The 14,724-nt window shown below is 36.2% G+C and overlaps 1 protein-coding gene across 4 annotated transcripts in view; it reads right to left on the minus strand.

Moving 5' to 3' along the window:
* Nucleotides 1–692: 692 nt before the first annotated feature.
* The window catches only part of MAP4K3 (mitogen-activated protein kinase kinase kinase kinase 3), a 185,700-nt gene continuing 171,668 nt past the window's right edge, over nt 693–14,724 (minus strand). For all 4 annotated transcript variants that reach the window (XM_027621089.2, XM_027621088.2, XM_027621090.2 and 1 more), the window contains 6 exons: nt 12,711–12,882; nt 9,493–9,561; nt 9,316–9,408; nt 6,250–6,320; nt 3,274–3,329; nt 693–2,418 (listed from right to left, as the gene is read on the minus strand). In XM_027621089.2, coding sequence (XP_027476890.1) covers nt 2,331–2,418; nt 3,274–3,329; nt 6,250–6,320; nt 9,316–9,408; nt 9,493–9,561; nt 12,711–12,882 — 549 coding nt within the window. In that variant the 3' untranslated portion in view covers nt 693–2,330. The remainder of the gene's footprint in view (nt 2,419–3,273; nt 3,330–6,249; nt 6,321–9,315; nt 9,409–9,492; nt 9,562–12,710; nt 12,883–14,724) is intronic.

Raw genomic sequence — 14,724 nt, forward strand, 5'->3', positions numbered from 1 at the left:
AAACCAGTTGTATATTTTCTGGAAATAATTCCAAGTGTTTGACAGTTAAATACGATTGTTAAATTTTTTGAGATGTGACCATTTATATAACTTATAGGACTTGGAAATTAGAAAAAACAGTGGCCCAGAAAAACGATCAACAACCTGGTCAATAAATGCCAAGAACGGAATCTTGATTTCTTGAAAATCTTTTCCATGAGTCTCTGTTTTTCAACAACTTGACGATAATGTTATACTGGCAAAGATGTGTTTTTAAAAGTCATTATTCAGTCATTAATGCTAAGATCAGTGACAATGTATTTATTTGGGAAAAGAGTGATACATATACACAACTGCTATGACTATTAACACCTATACGATTTAGAAGTCATGTTTTTAGATAAGGAAACTGTTCTAGAGTCAATAAATTACCTGAAGTCACAGAGAAGGGTAGTGCACTAGCAAAGGTAGAAATGGTGCCTCATGATGCACCACCCAGTTCTTCCCACCTGTCCCCGTTTTTAGTCTCTAGAACTGCATTCCCCAACACTCTCCTGTTCCTTTCTGTAACCCAGGGGTCGGCAAACTTGCTCTATACAGGGTCAGATGGTAAATATTTAAGGCTCTGTAAGCCATACGGCTTTCTTACAACCACTCACCTCTGTCACCGTAGCACAAACACAGCCAAAGATAACACATAAATGAGGATGTGGTGTGGTGTTCCAATAAAACTTTATTTACAAAAACGGGTGGTGAGCAGGATTAGGCTGTTTGCCGACACCTGCTCCATTAAGACTATGAATGTTTAATTGGTTTTCCTGATCAGAAAGTTGAATATTCTATAAAAGATACCCCTTTATGAAACTGAGATGACAGATCAAAAATATGATCTGAGGAACCAGAATGGATATGTAGGATTCAATGCAGAATAATTAAAAAATTGTTTTTCTCCTTAATATATTTTAGTCTTACTCTATACAGATTAAGCCAGATGACAAGCTACTATACAACCGCATGTTAAAAAACATGTTTATTTTACACTATGTACAATCAGGAACATATTTAAAAGCATTATCAATTAAAATAAATGAAGACCATAAATCACAATTTAGTTTGTTCCTAGTGTATATATCCACATTAAAATATAAAGAACATATACCAAAAAAGAGCCAAGGTGTGCATTTTGCTAAAACTTGGTATATACATATTTCACTGGAAAAAAGCAATCAAAAATGACTTTAAACCAAAACTAAGTTCCTGGGATGTGTAGTAACCATTATATTGTTTATATGAGGTAGTAACTAAATTATTTTGGCCATGTGTTAATACTCTAAGTCAAAAGAAATATGAAAATGATTATAAGATAAGGCCAACCAAAGTAAAAATTTCACTAAAATTTGAACCACTCCACTCTATGGAATGTTATAGTTCTTCAATGTGATTCTATGAAATGTTTAGTGTGGACTCTTTAATAATGCTAATTTATTCTTTGTGCATACTGTAATTCAGATAACTGCAGTGTTACATCACGGTAGCGCTATTCTGTGATTCAAAATTTTTTCAAAGGTATGTTTTTAAGCACAGACAAACAATCTTACAGGATTCTGCTTAATTATAAAAAGACCAGTTACTACAACAGGTGGTTAATTGGTTTGTTTCACATAGAAAACAATCCAAATACATTTAAAAAACATGTTGTGGAGCCAAATGCATATTGACAATGTCACAGCTTACCTTTGTGACTTAATACATCACATATCAATACTTTGTGCAAATATAAACACCAGTGTACTTGCAGTAAAATTAAAAACAAGATTATAAAATGATTATAGCCTCCATTACAATTTTGAAAGTTACAAGATTTGTATTCATATTACTAAATTACATATAATAAAAATACAATAGTGTTAAATGTATGGGTTCATTGCCAGCATCCCATTTTGTAATATAGCCACACCCAAGAATATACCAAGAATTCTTAAAATATTAACCCCAATTGCATTTTCATCAACATTTACATCTGTACAGATAAGACACTTACTTGTACATCTCATAAAAGTACATTATCTACATAAATTCTTAGTGTATGTCTTCAGCAATATGAAGTTTCACAGAAAAATACCCCTGTATGTACAAAGATTACATAACAATGAATTAAGCACTTGTGTGGTTCAATATGCTAAATATATCCATACCACTTAAAACAAAAATCCTCCCCATCTCATCTCATGCCACAATAAATTACAAGTAACTGAAGCCGGGCACGGCAGCTCCGGACAGTCGCAAGCCTTCGTCCCCGCTGCAGCAGTTGTGTTCGTTCTTCCTCACACTGTGCTGAAGCACAGCCGTCCTCAGTAACTGTTCTCATGGCCCGCCAGGATGTATAAGTTGCTATTTGCTGTGGGGTTATCAGTTGGCCTACTTTCCAAAACCACGACCCTAAAGGTGGTAACAAACAAAGTCATTCTTGAAAACTAATGTTAGCAGAAACATTTTCCATTGCTGCTTCATTTTCTGCCTCTATAAATGCTGTTTATTTGATTTGTGGGCAGAAAATGATTTGCAAATCACTATGATTAAAGAACCGGTTCCAGCTCCAGGAAGTACTTTCGCTGCCCACCACTCTCTAAGCCAGTGTTGTTCGAAGAATCGGAGGTGGGGAAAACCCGTATCTGGAATAATTTGGGGGAACTTAATTCTCACAAAGTATAAAACAACCTGTCATTCAAGAATCAGAAAATGTGGGCGCCTGGGTGACTCAGTCGTTAAGTGTCTGTCTTCAGCTCAGGTCATGATCCCAGGGTCCTGGGATCGAGCCCTGCATTGGGCTCCCTGCTCGAAGGGAAGCCTGCTTCTCCCTCCCTGACTCCCCCTGCTTGTGTTCCCTCTTTCGCTGTCTCTCTCTCGTCAAATAAATAAATAAAATCTTAAAAAAAAAAAAAAAATCAGAAAGTGTATCAGAATAGAACCCAAAAATTCTATTTGGCACTAAAACCAAAAAATTTTATTTGTTAGTATATGGTATTTCCTCTTTCTTGTGCTGTAAATCATCCTTTAGACACACCTTTAATGCAAAATTAGTACTGACAGATCTATATATTCCTGTTACTTGGAAGATTAGGAGCATTCTCAAAGGCTTTATAACTTCCTGACTTGTGAATTCTTTAGTGTGAAAAATACAATGTTGAATATATGACTGTAGTAATTTCAATTCCCTTGAAAAAGAAATCAGTTTCATGTTGGATTTATAAAATGCATTAAGTACTATGTATTTAATACAACCCCTTTCCATACCTGTCAGATCCAAGCAGTCGGAAAATTCTTGTGTTATCTGAAATTTCTTGTGTTACCTGTTCAATTAAAATATAAACTTAATTTCTGGAATTAAAGGCACAAAATTTTATATGGGCATTTAATTTATAACTCTATAGAAAGGAAACGTTAATTCCTAAGATGAAAATAGATCCCTGCATGACTGTTAGTTTGTTAAGTCAGCACACAGATACATCAGTTTGTTAGTCTAGGAAAAACGTGCCTAATTTTGAATTAATCATGAAATAGGAGAGTAGGAAAACTATTTACTTACTAAATTACAGACCTCAAGGGAAAAACTGAAAAGCAAGCACGCAGTCCATTTATTTATCAGAACCCTCTGTCAGTCACGTTAATGCTAATAGCAAGGCCACGGAAGAAGCAAGCCACTTAGATCTGGTCCTTTTACTTCAAGGCTGCACTGTGGTATGATGGGACAAACTCGAGACTGGAATTTGAATCCCGGTTCTCCCACTTAGCAGCTATGACACTAGGCCACTAGGCAAGGTAGTAATTTGCTGAAAATGGTTTTGCCTTCTGTAAAACAGGAGGGAAAAGCTCTACCCTGCAGCAGTATTGTGCAGTGTTCTCAGAAGTAGTAGTGGGTATAATGCCTAGCTAAGGCAGTGCTCAACAGATGATTTTTCTTTCCCCTATCTCTCCCAGTCTCCTGAAATAGTATTTTCTGATGGCAGATATCCTTTAAGAAGTCCTCAGTGTGACCCATTACCAGTTGGGGAATTAAAGATTAAGTCTACAGGAGAAAGAAAAACCCACTATTTGTTGCTCACTGAATGTAAAACATTCCAAATTATAATGGCAGTAACTTCTCCCCACAATTTTGTAGGCTGAAAAAAACAATTTGATTTCCAAACTAAATGTATTCCGTTAGTACCTCTACAATTAGTTATTCTGGAAACACCAGCGATTCTCAACCTCTTTCAGAACCCAGCACACCTGAAGGATACAACATGCTCACTACAGTAACAGTGGCTCATCATGACTGATCTTCAATGCATTTTGGGGTTTGCCTACTGGAAGGATGTAACATTTTTGGAGGAGCAGTATCAAGTAAGGGCTGCCGGCACAGTTGGAAAAAGCCCCTCAGGGATGGCTGGGTGGCTCAGTGGGTTAAGTGTCTTCCTTTGGCTCAGGTCATGATCTTAGGGTCCTGGGATCCCGTCCTGCATCGGGCTCCCTGCTGCCTGCTTCCTCCTCTCTCTCTGCCTCTTCACCTGCTTGTGCGCTCTCTTTCTCTCTGTCTCTTTCAGATAAATAAGTAACTAAAATCTTAAAAAAAGAAAAAGAAAAAGCCCCTCAGGTGATTTTTTGGACAATCTTCTTTTTCTTAAACTGCTCTCTGATATCCTGCCTATGGTGTCTTTCTTTCTCTGCCTAGTGTTTACTAGTTGTTGACTGTTCTTATCTCCCTGCTCAATTCCCCCAGGTGATTTTAAAACATCTGGAGAAGCCCTCTTGTGGGAATAACTACTAGAAACATATTGGCTACGAAGTTTCTTTTCTTCTCTTTAAATATTTAATTTTTAAGTAATCTCTACAACCCAGCTGGAGCCCAAGGTTGCATGCACGCTCTACTGACTGAGCCACAAGGTGCCCCCTGACTTTTCCTGAAAACTCACTATAAAACGGGCATTATGCCAAGCACATCATATGCTTCCTTTCATTTAATCTTAATAACCCAATGTAGTAAGTACTATTTTGTTATCCTCAATTCACAAATGAAAAGTATAGGCAAAGAGAAGTTAAGTGATACGCCACGGCTACAGTTACAGAACAGCAGGGCAGAGACTTGAACCCGGCGTTTCAACTCGAACTCATGCTCATGGTCACTCTGCTAAAATGTCCACTTGGTTAGAAGAAATACTCTGAGCTTAGAATGACAGTTTGGGATACAAATGAGCTACTTTCCTGCTTGAGGTACCTAAGGTTCTCCTTTTCCTCCAGTGCTAAAATGAAAGTTATACTACTGAGATTGGTTTGGAGATTCTGGGAGAATTTCTGATGATTTCACTTGCCTATGATATTCTTGGGGGCAAGTACCACATCTTGCTCACATTTGTAACCCCAGTGCTTTCTGGCAGAACTGTGGAAATGCTGAGCAGAACCTAGTATGTCCTAGGACTTGGGAGTTAAATTGTTCCTGGAATTAAATTAAGGTAGGAAGAAACAGGGGCGGGGCACCTGGGTGGCTCAGTCGGATAAGCGCCTGATTTTTGATTTCAGCTCAGGTCATGATCTCATGGTCATGAGGTGGAGCCTGGTGTTGGATTCTGTGCTCAGCTCAGAGTCCGCTTGGGATTCTCTCTCCCTTTGCCCCTCCCCTGCTCATGTTCTCTTTCTCCTTTCTCTAAAATAAATGAATGAATGAATAAATAAAATCTTAAAACAAACCAATCAGAACATACAATTGGCATGTCTCTACCAAACCATCTATTAAAAAGGGGGGGAAGGTAAAGAATCTTACAAACAAATGTCAAGTGAATCAAGGTTAAGAGAGACAGGAGGCAAGGGGGCTAAAAAGGAATGTGCAATCCTTTACTTATAAACCCACTCTGGTCATTATTTCTGAAATACAAAGTAGAAAGTTGCCTCAAGACAGAGAGCCAGCATCTACACTCTTGTTCCAAGTGATGGTCTCAGAGAGTTAAAAGGAAATCACTTTTAGCAGTATTAGGAACTTCTTGTTCTAAGCCTAAGAGTATCTGGCTGCACATAAAATACGCACTGAAGTTGTCTGAGTGAAGGGAGAAAGAGGCGCTGCGGAGTATGTGCTATTAATTTAATTACCAGGCTGAATATAGTAAATATCAATACAGTGAGTGTATCAAGTATTCCTTGCATCATTTAAGAGTTTTCCAAAGTTAAAGAAAATTGCTTGAATAGAATTTGATAGTTTCATGACTATTTAATGGACACAATTTTGAAAAGGTTACTTACCTCATTAGATCTAAAACTTCTACCTTGCATTCCGTGTTTCCAGAAAGCTAGCACACTGTCTTGTAGGCAAACTAGCAGGCAAGAACAGCTCAGTTACTGTTAATAGTACAAAAGTTCAACTGATAAGCATCATTTTGTCCCTCTATCTTGCATAGCAATACTTCGTTTAATAACTAATGTCAGCTATTCCATATTTATATGGCATCTTTACTTTTGAAATTAAAAATATACATATACCAGATAGAACTTATTCATCTTTTTGGCAAGAAAAAGGAAAATTCTTTGAAAATATTGTTTTGTTTATTGACATTTTTGTTTGGATAAAATGACAATATTTGAAATAAGGTATTTTAAACATATAGGAAAATATGAGAATAGCAAGAAACATATGTATTTACCATCAAATCCTAACATTTTATCACATTTGCCGTTTGTTTTAAGTAAAACCAAATATAGCTGGCATCCATATACAACCCCCTGTAATCCCTTTCCAGCCCCTCTTGCCACCCTGACATAACCACGATTATAAATTTGGTGCTTGTCATTCTCATGCCTGTTTTTACTATTACTACACAATATCAAACTTTATATTGAATGTTTCCAACTTTCATACATGTGATCTGACGAACATAAAATTGTTTCTAGTTTTTTGTTATTACCATCTATAATAAACATTCTGTGCCTCTTTTTGAATACATGTGCAAATTTTCTAACTCTAGAAACAGAATTACTGGGACACAGGCATATGTACTTTCTAAAAATATTAGTGTTGTTTTTAATATTTACATATTTAAATACATATTTTTGTGTGGATTCAGTGAGGAAAACATCTAATCTTCTTTCCTGAGGATAACCAATTGTACCAGCATCATCTGCTGAACGTCTCCCATTTTCCACCGACATATTATGCTATAAATTTCCATTTACATGTGGGCCCATCTCTGAGCCTTCTATTCTAGTGCCACTGTTCTATTTATTTATCCCTATGTTGATCCCACACTGTCTTAATCACTATGGCTTTGTCAAAGTTTCAATATGGAACAGGGCAAGTATTCGTCAAAATTTATTTTACTGTTCTTGGTCTTTGGTTCTTCCATATAAGTTTTCAGATCAGCTTATCAAGTGGCACAAAACATCTTATTAGGATTTTTATTGTAAATGTACCAAATGTGTGGTTTAACTTATAAAGAACTGAAACCTTTCTCATATTCAGTCTTTCTAACCATGGACATGGTATAGTTCTTCATTTGTTCAAATCTTCTTTTATGTTTTTAAACAATAATTTGGAATTTCCCTGATAATGGTTTTAAACATGTTTTGATTACATTTATTTCCACATATTTTATTGCCATTGTCAATGAGATCTTTTCCTATCAAAAATTTCGTAATTATGGGCACACTGAAAAGCTATTCATTTGTGTTAGTCACATCCAGGAACTGAATTCTCCTACTGGTTCATTAGTTTACTCAGAGAACTATACATTCTATACAGATAATCATACCATTAGCAAAAAAGGATCTTTTACTTTTTACTTTCTAATCCTCATGGTTTCCTTTTTTTGTCCAGTGAGATAATATTGAGATGTGATGACAGCAGGTATTCTTATCTTGTTCTTGACTTTAATGGGAGAGTTTGACCATTGAAATATGGATATTTTTTAATAAGCTTTGCTAGACGAAGAACATTTCCTTCTATTCCTAATCTAAGAAGCTGTTTTTTTCTTAAATCACGAATGACTTGTATTCGTTTTGTGTATTTACTGAAAAATTACGTGACCTTTTGCTTTTAAAATTTAATGTGCTATATTACATAAACAAATTTTCTGATGCTGAATGAACCATCCTTACTTTCCTGAGATAAAGTCTATTATTTGATGATGTGGAACTGTATTTGTTAGTACTTTGTTTAGATTTTTTCAAAATTTATTTTCATGAGACTGGATAATTTTGTTTTCTGTACTAATCTTGCTTGATTTTAGTATCAGTGTTAAACACTGATTTGTTCAGCATTCCTTCTTTGTCAATAATCTGAAATAGTTTGTATAGGATAGGGATCATTTCTCTTTTTTAAGGGTGGATAAAATCTAGAAATCCATCAGGGCTTAGGTGGGGAGAATCTTGGTTACTAGGCACCTCAGGCAAGGAACCTGGTTCTGGTTCCCATCTCCTGTGGGATACTTTTAGTCTTATCACCAGGAGCCCAGCACCTCTGTTGGCTTCAGGCCTGCATACTGCTTAGAGTTTCTGTTATTTATCTTACTTTTTGGCTCTGGCTATGTGTTTTTAAGCATGGATTCCATTTTAACATCTTGAAGAGATTTCCCTCATTATTATGATCAGCATTTGCCTGCTGGTAGAGAGACATTCTAGTTGGACGAGAGAGTAAAAATAGAACTAGGAATAAGACAAATGAACTATCTGCCCTTGGTCCTACACTCGACCAACATATATATGTGCAAATATCTTTCACTGATGATGAAGACCAAAAAAATTGTGTCTAGTTAAATACTGAATTAGCTCTCATTCATTTTCCAAGCACCATCTATGATCATTCTTACCTAATTTTTTTGGAATCTAATCATTTTAGAATACTGAATCTGTAAGAAATCCTTTTTCAGAAAACACTCTAGTCAAGCAAAATGTGAGAATGACAAGGAGATTCCATGATCTCCTTACGGGGATGCTTAAAACGCTCTGATCAGCAGATACAATAGCAAAAATACAACACGGTACCCTAAGGCCTAAATTTTAAATACTTATAGGGAAACTCTATAGAAGTTTGGAGGAAATGGGAATTCATAACTGTGTTATGAAAAATAATTTATTTCTTTTGAAATGTCAAGCCTCTAAGGAGGGTAACATTATTTATAGATTATATCAGTTATTAAACTATTTCAGAGAATGTATAAAAGTGAAGATTGATACTGACCTCATATTCATTACATCCTGTATTTAAAAACAATGTGTCCTTAGTAGTATGTTTCTGTAATTTCAGATAATTATCAGGTAAGTTATTTTAAGCAGCTCTTACTGCAATCAAACAAGAAATACAAAACTTTCACTCACCTATTGATTCAATCTGGAAATCAAAGGTGAGTTCAGATGATAATTTTCTGCTAGATTTTAATCTTCCTTGAAGATTTACTATTTTTATACAACCTAAAGAAGGTGGGGAAAAGTCACTCAGAAACTAAGATAAAAAAAAAATGTGTTAAAATAAGATGTTCATAAATAAAAACTTACAGTCCAAGCATACAAGAATGGTATCTCTCTCCAGTTGGGTTACATGAGTAACGCTTGTCTGTGGGCTATCTGTAACACAAACAAACTCAGTAAGCTTACACAAAAAAGTAATATTGAAAGCACAAAGATGTAAAAACAAGAATTCTGAACATCACTGAATCTGAAATGGATTTAAATTTTTAGTTATACATATGCAGTGGGTGAACCAGGCTGCTTGGGTCTAAACTAATGCACTGCTAAATGAAGTGAGTGCTCGATGGAGCGCTAACCCTGGTCCTTACTACTGGTGATGTCATTGTTTCCATTTATATGTGAAATCAGGAGTCTAATCTTCTATATTATGGTTATGAATGATTTTTGCTTTTATGCTCAGAAGGCCAGGGACTAGGCTTTGTACATCATTATATGGTAGTGCCTAGCACCACATGAAATAAGTATTTATTAAGTGAATGAATCAGAGACTCAAACAAATTATTTCAAGTACAAATGAATTAAAAGAAATACTGAAATATTTTGATAAGTATTAAGTATTACCAAAATACAAAGAGGCATAATTTTTATTATAATGATTTATCAAAGTTCTTACAAACTGAGAATGTTTGATGATTTGCCATAAAGTGAAAAGCAGGATATCCTAAACTCCGTATGAACATTAAAACTGAAATTGCTGAGCTATAGGCCTTTGTTTCTGGCCTTATATTTCCTGCAGAATGAGTCTGATAATGTATAGTCTACCGTTTTCTATTTCCCATAGTATTTAGTCCTAGGCCATCCAAGGACTGCCATATTTCAGACCTTCAAACGTATTTTAGATCTGGTACTTCTGTAACCAAGCAGGGTTGAAAGAACATGCGGGTGCCTGGGTGGCTCAGTCGTTAAGTGTCTGTCTTCGGCTCAAGTCATGATCCCAGGGTCCTGGGATCAAGCCCCACATCGGGCTCCCTGCTCCGCGGGAAGCCTGCTTCTCCCTCTGCCACTCCCCCTACTTGTGTTCCCTCTCTGTGTCTCTCTGTCAAATAAACAAAAATCTTAAAAAAAGAAAGCAAGAAAGAACATAGAATAGATCTCCTGCAAATCAGATCTTCGTAGCTCATACACACGAGTGAAAGTTAACAATCTGAACATATCTATACAATCTACTTCAGTTCAGGAAGCCAGTTGAGCATTACTAGAGAGAAAGTCAGTAAAGTAAGCTTTTACCAACCACTTGTATCAATTAGTTACCACTGGAATCATCTAGAGATCTTTAAAAAATACTGATGCCTAGCTGCCACGTCTAGGTTTTCTTATTTAATTGGCAGTGTGTATGACTTGAGGTATTAGGCATTTTAAAAGCCTCCGAAGGTAGATTCTAAACTGCAGCAGAGGTTAGGAAACCACTGGCTTAGAATTTCATATGATTCTGAAGTCTAACTATACTTTCTCTCTCAATTTTTATTTCATCATCTCAAAACCAGAGATGAGTTATACTTACCATATTTAACCTCTAATAAAGGGATTTCCTTACAGTAAGAGAATGAAGTAAAAAGTTCCAAAGAAGGAAGGTACCCACAGCTGTATAAAATTCTTTTGCGCAGAGATTAAGCCCCTCATTTAACAATTAGTAGAAAAAGATTTAAAATTAAAATGCTTGGGAGAAATAAGGCATGAAATGAAATTCACTAAATAAAGTACCAGTCACCCAACAATGCCTTCCTGTTAAATAGGGAAGAAGAGATCAGGAAAGCAGAAGTGCACCCGCTGTCTGAAAGGGAAGATGGGTGTCTAGGGGAGAATGCAATACAATTTGGGGGAGCCAGAGAAGCCACATATGTTGCCAGGGGCCAACCATGTTTTCCTTCAACAATGTATCCTTAAAGGAAAGCTGTTTCAAGTGTCCTGGGCTTCAGTAAGTCATGTAATTGTCTCTAGGTTTTTATGAATGTGTTTGTGACTTTTTTCACTGCCAAAAACACCTAAACTCTTAATTTCTTTCCTTCTGTGAACATTCACGCTTCCAAAAACCTCCTAACTAATCAGTATTTACTGCCAAACTGGCTTCTTAATATTTCCCTAAGAACCCAAAGACTCTGACAGAGGGCCTCTGCAAGACCTTTAAAAATTGCCTTTTAGGGTCACCTGGGTGGCTCAGTTGGTTAAGTGAATGACTCTTGGTTTTGGCTCAGGCCATGATCTCAGGGTCATGAGACTGAGCCCTGCATAGGGCTCTGCACTGTGCATGAAGCCCAGTTAAGATTCTCTCCCTCTCTCTCCCCACCGTCCCTCTACCCCTCTGCCCCTCCCCCCCGCTCTCTAAATAAGTAAAAAGTGCCTTCTAAAATGGCCACTATTTTAGAGCAAAACACTGTACAATGTTATTTCTTAAGGGAAAAAGAGCAAAAAGAGCTCCATAATAAACACGGTACTTTAAAAATAAAAAAAGATCGTTCAGGTCACTTTTTTAAAGTGTAAAAGTTTAATCAGATTTATTTACCACGAAACAAGCTTTACTAATGTGTACTGACTGCAACAACAAAATTGAAGGTTTCAAACTATAATCAAATTTCTGTAAAAAACTCATTAATTGGAAATATTTCCTAAGATACTAGCTATGAAGGAAAGATCTGCTATGTAACTGGACAACACAGATCAAAATTTAAGGAAACAATTTATATAAAAGAATTATTTTCAAATACCCTCTAATATTTCAGAAGGGGCTGTTTAGTTATAATTTATATCCTAATTACAAATCATTAAACATTTATTAAAGTTATTGCATAGTACCTGTGTTATCAATGCAGGAATATAATGGAAAATAAACTATACTCAATGCAGTTTTTCCTTTTATTTAAGTCAACTTTTCTAGGCCTGACATATGTGTATATGTGTAGTTCTCAAAGTGTGGTTGCCGTATCATCATCATCAGTGCCACCTGGGAACATACAGAAATGAAAATTCGCAGGCCCCACTCCAGATCTACTGAATGAAGAACTCTGGCAGTGGAGGCCAGCAAGCCTCTGGGGGATTCTGGTGCATATTCAGGTTGGGGAATGCATGATGTTTTAAATGCCTCAAACAAATTCACTATTTTAAAGCAAGCCATCTTCTCTTTTTCCAGTTTCATAAATTATTCTAGATTGGATTTTTATGCACTGTTTTTGCCTAATGAGAGATACGGTAAACTTATTATTTATAAAATCAAATGTACTGGCCTTAATAATTCAACAAAAATCACAAACCTGATTCTGTAAACCACGAAGAGGTAGAGTTTGGATTGACCGTTTCAAATCGAACCACTTGGTTGAAGTCTCTCCCTCTACTGACACCAACACAGACTAAAGGGTACTCCTGCTCCGGAACTACCAGCATCTCAAACATTCTAAGTGGACACGGTATAGGAAAATCTATGTGCTAGAGAGAGAAATGAAAATACATTAAACAAAGGAAACAAAAGCCAAATAATTTCATGAGAACACAATTAAGAATTTTTAGTTTTATGAAAATATAGAAAATAACTGTCTACTAAAAACACTGCTTCTTGTCACAGAAACTTTGGATATGCAGAAAAATACAAATTATAAAGTATTTGATTTTAGGTTTAGCACCGTAAAATTTTTTAAAGTTAAAGATCACATAATTTTAGGACATTAGGGCTGGAAGGGAACTTATAAATCACCTGTTCAACCCTCTCTTTTCAGAGGTGGAAACAGAGAACCAGAAATTTAGTGACTGGCTCAGGGTCCCCCAGCCCGTTGTGGCAGTCTCCTGCCACCCAATCTGATGCGCTTCAGTTATCCTCCCTGTCTTCTTATCCAAACGAGCAAACGTGGGTAAGAGCACTGAAATGCTAATTACAAGAAACACTCCTCTTGTAAGTGGACAGGAAAAAAACCACAAATAAGAGAAATTTAGTCTTATAGCTTAAGTGACTATTCATGAACTCACAGTTATGATGCAACCAATTTTAATTTTATGTAACTTCAAAATTATTTTTATATTGCTACAAAGAGACTAAATAAATTCATATTTTTTAAGTTTAGAAAAATAGATAGAGAACATTAACATCATCAGTAATCAGGAAATTAAACTACGAGAGACTATATATATATCCACCTGAAAGGAGAGGAGCAGACAAATGCTCACAAAGTGATGGGAGCATGACCTATACAGTATGGCCACCCTGGTTAACTACATCATCTGTTCCTGCTGAAGATATGCACCCCTTTGAGACCTGCAATGATGCTCTGGTTATACGTTCCAGAGAATATGAATGTGCACATGCACAGGAGGCATATGCAAAAATGTTCACAGCAGTATTGTTCAAATAACAGAAATGGAAGTAACCCAAATGCCCATCAACAGCAGATAGATAAAGCGATGGCATATTCGGCATATTCACACAATGGGAAATTACAGAGCAATGAAAATGAATGAACTATAGCTATATCCAATGAGATAAATATGCTGCTGCACAAAAGCCAGACATGAATGAATACATACTTTATGATTCTACTTACATACTGTTGAAAAATCAGGTAAAATTAATTCTAATGTTGAGGGATGCATGTTCATACAGTAAAAATGGAAAGCAAGGGAGCTGACTTGGCAGGGGGTACCATGGGATTTCTGAGGTGTTAGCGATATTCTTCACAGTAAAAGGTTGTTTTCATAAAAATATCGGTCTTATACATACTTTAATGAGTTCACTGTTAATATATTTATATTTTTGTTGCTCTTACAAATGGGCTGTATTTTCATTTCATTTCCCAAAAGGTTAGCATTACTAGTATTTAACAAAGCTACTGAATGTATTTTTTAATCTGGCAACTGGTAAATTCTAAAGAAAGTAAAGTCTGGAGAAAACAAACAGGTGAAATGGGGGCTATCATAACTACTATTCTTACAGTGTCAGAAAACCCGACGTGGTCCTTGGGGCTAGAAGGGGAAGCTGTCTGTGCACCTGCTCTTCCTATCCAAATCCCTTCTTCCCTGGGGCTGCCAGAGCGCCTCCACCCCATGGGTGCAGACACTCCTCATCAACACTCTCCAAACCCCCTCTCTAGAAGCTTTCCTATTACCTGAAGAATAGGCTTTGACTACAATTGGTCAGATTTTTAATAAGGCAAAATATTTAAGATAACTCTCTTTGAAATGTGAGAAGAGCAATAAAGCAGAAAACAATGCCTCTGCTTATTTTGTCAGAAAATTAAAAAAACCAAGAGATACTGAATAATTCTATTTAGCTTCTAATAA

The sequence above is a fragment of the Zalophus californianus genome, chromosome 8 (assembly GCF_009762305.2).
Source record: "Zalophus californianus isolate mZalCal1 chromosome 8, mZalCal1.pri.v2, whole genome shotgun sequence".
Classification (NCBI taxonomy): Eukaryota; Metazoa; Chordata; class Mammalia; order Carnivora; family Otariidae; genus Zalophus; species Zalophus californianus.